At 32.1% G+C, this 8,784-nt stretch overlaps 1 protein-coding gene across 1 annotated transcript; it reads left to right on the top strand.

Moving 5' to 3' along the window:
- The first annotated feature begins 7,057 nt into the window (after window positions 1-7,057).
- Window positions 7,058-7,939, top strand: LOC124373365. Its single transcript, XM_046831739.1, has one exon. It carries the CDS (start codon window positions 7,058-7,060, stop codon window positions 7,937-7,939), a length of 882 nt encoding a protein of 293 aa, XP_046687695.1.
- Window positions 7,940-8,784: the final 845 nt, after the last annotated feature.

The following is an 8,784-nucleotide window of genomic DNA, read 5'->3' as shown; positions in this document are numbered from 1 at the left end:
GAGAATGACTAGCGGAATCACTAGCGAGAAATCGGGTTATAGTCGCGGCACAGTTGGCAACACTCTTAAGCCATCAACGATGCGCAGTAGACCTAACCTCCAATATTATGATCCCAGGGACCAAATGTATATTTCGGAAATCACAATTTCTTATTAACCAGACAAACAAACCAGTTGTCTTATCAAGCGAACAATTAATATTTACAATTCACACATAGGTCATTAACTCTTAAGGACACTGTGTCGAGGTCCTAAAGATGGGAAGTGAACAATTTGTAAGTAATAATTTCACTGGAGTTTTTTATTCAAAGTTGCATTTAACACAAATGAATAGCTCTTAAGATTTAACTTTTTTTAAGAAGAATCCATGTACTTTAAAGCGTTCAAGTTTATATAGCCTAATAAAGGTTTTAACTGCTTGATACTTAATTTCCAAGCGATTAAGTACACGATGCGCAACTTCAAAGTGTTTAAGATGATACACAATCAGGCTACAAACAATATATGCCAAACAGACTGCGTTATTAATGGAGGAATATCAGATGGATGGAGTCATGACATCACTAAATAGATCCCGATTCCCGAGAAAGATCTTTTACTGGAAAATATTTTTTTTTTTTCAGATCCACTTTTTAACCAATTTATAAAGTTTCCTTTCACTTTTGTAAAATTCTTTACAATGCATAGAAATAAGGAAGGTGAGAGTAATGTACCTTCTCCTAACCGTAGAATGTGAGATAGAGGGTGTGGTCCCTAAACTTGAATACTGAATACGGGAATGGTTTACCTACCAACCTGACGCCTTTCTTTTGACCTATTAACCTTGAAATAAGCAATTATTATTTAATGGTTTTTGCAATTATGCACCAGTTGTGTTTCACTACTGAAGTTTTGATCATATCGTGTTTTACACTTTTGAAATTCTCATAACTGTACTGAAAGGATACAAAATAAAACAATGTATGATATTTTTTAAAGTTTAAGTTTTGAAACAGTTTCTATAACAGATTTTTATAAAATTGTGAATTTCAAGGTTTTTTTATATTTTTTTCCCCAGTTTAAGTTGATTTCTAGAGATGCATACGCATTAAAAGTTATCTATAAATTTTAATGTAGAATACAAATGTAGTAATTAAATAAAGTTCGAGAAATGTATCGAAATGGCTTCAACTTTAAAATCTTTCACGGAATTTCCATGTTTTTATTAAAAAGGAACTAAAATAATTTTTTTTGGAGTTTGTGAGTAATTAAAACTTATAATTTCCGCATTTGAGTCACATTTATGTTGTACTAACACGCACACAAAAATGTTACACTAGGGCATGGCCACTCTGTATATATTGAACTGTTATAAAGATTTACTCAGTTACTAAAATTCTTGATTGTTATTTATTATTCAATTTGAACAAACCGATGCAACTCATGTAATGCAACGCTACCTACCAGAAATGTTTCCAACTACGATCGACCTAGTACTCCTATCGCTACGGTGCGGTAATTAATGAAATCACATGCAAAAGGCCTATTAATAAATAATGAATTGTTTTATATGTGCAGCAACACCACATTTTGATTTATTATCCTCATCTTAGGTGTCGTTTAACTGTCGTGGCAGCTCGAAAGCAAAACAAATCAAATTAATTAAAACACGCAATTAATTTATTTTAGAACTGTATTTTTTTGTTAATTCACGTTATTGTGCAGTGGTATTATTACAAGCGTTGGGTTTGTACTAATAACATACATTATCTACTTTAGGCCTTCAAAATCTAAGATACATTTATACAAACTACTCAAATGTCTTCAACTAATTAGTTAGGATATAATGTACAATTTCAAGATGACGTATTTTCAAACGGTAGTAAATCACGTTATTACAACAGACGGGTACAATAGAATCAACATGATATTTCTTAATAACCACAAACAAAACTATCAGTGCATTTTTAACATAATTTTCACGATGATTACCTGTCAGAAAATTACTGTTATTCAGAAAGAAATATTTATTTAGTCAGGAATTTGTGTACTTTCACGACACAATTGCTATAAAAGTGTTAAAATAAGACATTTTAGTATTGATAGACAGACAATACAAAAAAGAAATTTACATAATAATTATGCGATATTGAGATCATTCTTGTAGAATTGAAGTTTCCTGTAAGTTTACAGTCTACATGAAACACATAAAATGCATGTGAAAACATGTGACATCATTTTCGACATATCTTATATATGAATACATGATACAATAAGTTTTTTTCCATTAAATTGGTTATCATGTAAGTTGTTGAATAATACATTCTACACATCAAATCACTATAAAATGATGTTGTATAGTTATTAGCTTTTACTTTTTAAACAGATTTATTTTTAATTTGATTATTCTGATACCTGTTATGTACTATTGCAAAAATGTAAACAATTTAAAAATCTATTTGTATTTCATATTTACAGTTTATGAGAATAAATCAATTCGTCTTATATTTGTAAATATTTATTATTTTGCTACGGCAAATTAAATATTGTTATTATAGATTTCACGAATGAAACATTTTGTGAGATGAGAAGTATTATTTGTTTCTAATTTTAACGAATATTCTATAAAAAGTCGTATATTACAAAATCATGGAGTCATGACATCACTAAATAGATCCCGATTCCCGAGAAAGATCTTTTACTGGAAAATATTTTTTTTTTCAGATCCACTTTTTAACCAATTTATAAAGTTTCCTTTCACTTTTGTAAAATTCTTTACAATGCATAGAAATAAGGAAGGTGAGAGTAATGTACCTTCTCCTAACCGTAGAATGTGAGATAGAGGGTGTGGTCCCTAAACTTGAATACTGAATACGGGAATGGTTTACCTACCAACCTGACGCCTTTCTTTTGACCTATTAACCTTGAAATAAGCAATTATTATTTAATGGTTTTTGCAATTATGCACCAGTTGTGTTTTCACTACTGAAGTTTTGATCATATCGTGTTTTAACACTTTTGAAATTCTCATAACTGTACTGAAAGGATACAAAATAAAACAATGTATGATATTTTTTAAAGTTTAAGTTTTGAAACAGTTTCTATAACAGATTTTTATAAAATTGTGAATTTCAAGGTTTTTTATATTTTTTCCCCAGTTTAAGTTGATTTCTAGAGATGCATACGCATTAAAAGTTATCTATAAATTTTAATGTAGAATACAAATGTAGTAATTAAATAAAGTTCGAGAAATGTATCGAAATGGGCTTTCAACTTTAAAATCTTTCACGGAATTTCCATGTTTTTTATTAAAAAGGAACTAAAATAATTTTTTTGGGAGTTTGTGAGTAATTAAAACTTATAATTTCCGCATTTGAGTCACATTTATGTTGTACTAACACGCACACAAAAATGATACACTAGGGCATGGCCACTCTGTATATATTGAACTGTTATAAGATTTACTCAGTTACTAAAATTCTTGATTGTTATTTATTATTCAATTTGAACAAACCGATGCAACTCATGTAATGCAACGCTACCTACCAGAAATGTTTCCAACTACGATCGACCTAGTACTCCTATCGCTACGGTGCGGTAATTAATGAAATCACATGCAAAAGGCCTATTAATAAATAATGAATTGTTTTATATGTGCAGCAACACCACATTTTGATTTATTATCCTCATCTTAGGTGTCGTTTAAACTGTCGTGGCAGCTCGAAAGCAAAACAAATCAAATTAATTAAAACACGCAATTAATTTATTTTAGAACTGTATTTTTTTTGTTAATTCACGTTATTGTGCAGTGGTATTATTACAAGCGTTGGGTTTGTACTAATAACATACATTATCTACTTTAGGCCTTCAAAATCTAAGATACATTTATACAAACTACTCAAATGTCTTCAACTAATTAGTTAGGATATAATGTACAATTTCAAGATGACGTATTTTCAAAACGGTAGTAAATCACGTTATTACAACAGACGGGTACAATAGAATCAACATGATATTTCTTAATAACCACAAACAAAACTATCAGTGCATTTTTAACATAATTTTCACGATGATTACCTGTCAGAAAATTACTGTTATTCAGAAAGAAATATTTATTTAGTCAGGAATTTGTGTACTTTCACGACACAATTGCTATAAAAGTGTTAAAATAAGACATTTTAGTATTGATAGACAGACAATACAAAAAAGAAATTTACATAATAATTATGCGATATTGAGATCATTCTTGTAGAATTGAAGTTTCCTGTAAGTTTACAGTCTACATGAAACACATAAAATGCATGTGAAAACATGTGACCATCATTTTCGACATATCTTATATATGAATACATGATACAATAAGTTTTTTCCATTAAATTGGTTATCATGTAAGTTGTTGAATAATACATTCTACACATCAAATCACTATAAAATGATGTTGTATAGTTATTAGCTTTTACTTTTTAAACAGATTTATTTTTAATTTGATTATTCTGATACCTGTTATGTACTATTGCAAAAATGTAAACAATTTAAAAATCTATTTGTATTTCATATTTACAGTTATGAGAATAAATCAATTCGTCTTATATTTGTAAATATTTATTATTTTGCTACGGCAAATTAAATATTGTTATTATAGATTTCACGAATGAACATTTTGTGAGATGAGAAAGTATTATTTGTTCTAATTTTTAACGAATATTCTATAAAAAAGTCGTATATTACAAAATCAATGGAGTCATGACATCACTAAATAGATCCCGATTCCCGAGAAAGATCTTTTACTGGAAAATATTTTTTTTTTCAGATCCACTTTTTAACCAATTTATAAAGTTTCCTTTCACTTTTGTAAAAATTCTTTACAATGCATAGAAATAAGGAAGGTGAGAGTAATGTACCTTCTCCTAACCGTAGAATGTGAGATAGAGGTGTGGTCCCTAAACTTGAATACTGAATACGGGAATGGTTTACCTACCAACCTGACGCCTTTCTTTTGACCTATTAACCTTGAAATAAGCAATTATTATTTAATGGTTTTTGCAATTATGCACCAGTTGTGTTTCACTACTGAAGTTTTGATCATATCGTGTTTTACACTTTTGAAATTCTCATAACTGTACTGAAAGGATACAAAATAAAACAATGTATGATATTTTTTAAAGTTTAAGTTTTGAAACAGTTTTCTATAACAGATTTTTATAAAATTGTGAATTTCAAGGTTTTTTATATTTTTTTCCCCAGTTTAAGTTGATTTCTAGAGATGCATACGCATTAAAAGTTATCTATAAATTTTAATGTAGAATACAAATGTAGTAATTAAATAAAGTTCGAGAAATGTATCGAAATGGCTTCAACTTTAAAATCTTTCACGGAATTTCCATGTTTTTATTAAAAAGGAACTAAAATAATTTTTTTTGGAGTTTGTGAGTAATTAAAACTTATAATTTCCGCATTTGAGTCACATTTATGTTGTACTAACACGCACACAAAAATGGATACACTAGGGCATGGCCACTCTGTATAATATTGAACTGTTATAAGATTTACTCAGTTACTAAAATTCTTGATTGTTATTTATTATTCAATTTGAACAAACCGATGCAACTCATGTAATGCAACGCTACCTACCAGAAATGTTTCCAACTACGATCGACCTAGTACTCCTATCGCTACGGTGCGGTAATTAATGAAATCACATGCAAAAGGCCTATTAATAAATAATGAATTGTTTTATATGTGCAGCAACACCACATTTTGATTTATTATCCTCATCTTAGGTGTCGTTTAACTGTCGTGGCAGCTCGAAAGCAAAACAAATCAAATTAATTAAAACACGCAATTAATTTATTTTAGAACTGTATTTTTTTGTTAATTCACGTTATTGTGCAGTGGTATTATTACAAGCGTTGGGTTTTGTACTAATAACATACATTATCTACTTTAGGCCTTCAAAATCTAAGATACATTTATACAAACTACTCAAATGTCTTCAACTAATTAGTTAGGATATAATGTACAATTTCAAGATGACGTATTTTCAAACGGTAGTAAATCACGTTATTACAACAGACGGGTACAATAGAATCAACATGATATTTCTTAATAACCACAAACAAAACTATCAGTGCATTTTTAACATAATTTTCACGATGATTACCTGTCAGAAAATTACTGTTATTCAGAAAGAAATATTTATTTAGTCAGGAATTTGTGTACTTTCACGACACAATTGCTATAAAAGTGTTAAAATAAGACATTTTAGTATTGATAGACAGACAATACAAAAAAGAAATTTACATAATAATTATGCGATATTGAGATCATTCTTGTAGAATTGAAGTTTCCTGTAAGTTTACAGTCTACATGAAACACATAAAATGCATGTGAAAACATGTGACATCATTTTCGACATATCTTATATATGAATACATGATACAATAAGTTTTTTTCCATTAAATTGGTTATCATGTAAGTTGTTGAATAATACATTCTACACATCAAATCACTATAAAATGATGTTGTATAGTTATTAGCTTTTACTTTTTTAAACAGATTTATTTTTAATTTGATTATTCTGATACCTGTTATGTACTATTGCAAAAATGTAAACAATTTAAAAATCTATTTGTATTTCATATTTACAGTTATGAGAATAAATCAATTCGTCTTATATTTGTAAATATTTATTATTTTTGCTACGGCAAATTAAATATTGTTATTATAGATTTTCACGAATGAACATTTTGTGAGATGAGAAGTATTATTTGTTCTAATTTTAACGAATATTCTATAAAAAGTCGTATATTACGAAATAAATAAATAAGTTTAAATAAATCCTAACCCAATTATGACTAAAAAAAGTGGAGAAGCCGTGCATTTTAAAGAAAATGTCCATCCAATAAAGAACACTTTATGAAATTAAGAGGATATTGGAAGAGAGTAAAATATTTTTGCAAACAAAATATTTCCAATGATATTTTGTTTCTTAGATATTGCGTTTGATAATTAAATTTTAGATATTTAGAGATATTTAGAGTGATTCAGGGTTGGGCCGTATCCGGAACTGAGCAACGTGATGGGGGATAGTGTGGAGACAGCATTCATTGATTTTTGTGGTTCTCTCAGTGGGGTGATCAGGGACTTGACCCCCACGAAAGTACTTGGAAAACGCAACTTCCCTTGTTGGTTTTCATTAGAGCTGAAGGCACTAGTCATTTTGAAAAAGAAGCTGCACTTCAAGTTCAAAAAGTCATTAAAAGACTCTGACTACTTGGAATTTCGTAGTGTTCGTGCAAGGTGTAGGACTCTATCCGCCTCCTGTTACAGGGACTATTTACTTCGTATTGAAAACTCCATACCAAGCAATGTGAAGGTCTTCTGGGGACACATCAGGAATATGAAACGCAAGTCTTCAGCACTTTCCAACCTGTACCTTGACAACGTGACAGCGGACACCTCTAAAGGCATATGTGACTTGTTTGCTTCTTATTTCTCTTCTGTATACAGGCTCCCACAAACACTTCCAGTTCCTTTGGAGCTGGAAACCTCATTCCATCTGTCAGGTTTTCGCATCTCATGTGAAGAAGTGGAGGAGACATTAGCTGGGCTGGATGAAAGGAAGGGCGCGGGGCCAGATGGGATTCCCCCAGTAGTATTGAAGTTTTGTAGTGGTATCTTGGCTCCACATGTCACCCAATATTTCAATGCTCTTCTAACTCTGGGCATTTTCCCTAAGAACCTGAAGTCGAGCTTTATTGCACCTATCCTGAAAAGTGGTGATCCAGTAAATGCCAAGAACTACAGACCTGTTGCAATTCAGCCTGCCCTAGCCAAAGTTATTGAGTCCTTGGTCTTACGTAGACTTTCATTTGAAGCCAAGAACATCATCTCTCCAGCTCAACACGGTTTTTATGAAGGGAAGGTCGGCAACAACCAATCTCGTGACTTTGCAGAATGACATTACATCCTCCTTCAGATTGGGCCACCAGGTCGATTGCGTTTATCTTGATTTGTCAAAGGCTTTCGACAGGATAAGCCACATTCATCTCCTAGCAAAACTTAGGACTTGGGGAGTGACTGGATCTCTCTTGATGTGGTTCGAGAGTTACCTGGCGAATCGTCTCCTCGTCGTGCGTCATGCCGGTGAGACATCTTTTGCATTTGAGGCGGTGTCTGGGGTGCCTCAGGGTTCTCTGCTGGGACCTGCCCTTTTTTCTATCTTCATTAATGACCTTCAGAATGTCGTCACATCGTCTAGCCTGTTAATGTTCGCGGATGACGCCAAGGTATATAGGGAGATATCCACACTCAAGACTGCGCCTCTCTGCAATCTGACTTGGAAAGTGTCATCTCCTGGTGTGTGCGGGATGGCATGGATATAAATTTCGCAAAGTGCTCTGTGGTCTCATTCCATCGCTCAGCTAGGGTCATAGTCTTCAACTACGAGATGGAGGGAACCATACTGAATCGCTCAAGTACAGTTAAGGATTTGGGAGTTTATCTTGTCCTCGTCACTGAGCCCTGAACAGCATCTGTCTGCAATTACTAGGAAAGCCACTATTGCCCTCGGTCTTATATTTAGGACTTCTCGAGATGGGTTTTCACCATGGACACTTCGGGCCCTGTACGTCCAGTTGGTTCGACCAATATTGGAATACTGTTCGCCTGTATGGTCTCCCTAACTGTTGGGGTCAGGTTGAACTCGTTGAAAGAATTCAGATAAGATTCATCAGGCTGATTGGGTTGAGACTTGGATTTGCCTACGACGGGGTTCCTGTTGAAGATCTGCAACGCCGCTTTGGG

This window comes from Homalodisca vitripennis, unplaced genomic scaffold (genome assembly GCF_021130785.1).
Source record: "Homalodisca vitripennis isolate AUS2020 unplaced genomic scaffold, UT_GWSS_2.1 ScUCBcl_5409;HRSCAF=12106, whole genome shotgun sequence".
NCBI classification, from domain to species: domain Eukaryota; kingdom Metazoa; phylum Arthropoda; class Insecta; order Hemiptera; family Cicadellidae; genus Homalodisca; species Homalodisca vitripennis.
The sequence above is the reverse complement of the archived record's forward strand: the minus strand, read 5'-3'. Positions and strand labels throughout refer to the sequence as shown.

Excerpts from the sequence above, each read along its gene's own strand:
- LOC124373365 (XM_046831739.1), top strand. The coding sequence starts at position 7,058 with ATGGGGGATAGTGTGGAGACAGCATTCATTGATTTTTGTGGTTCTCTC.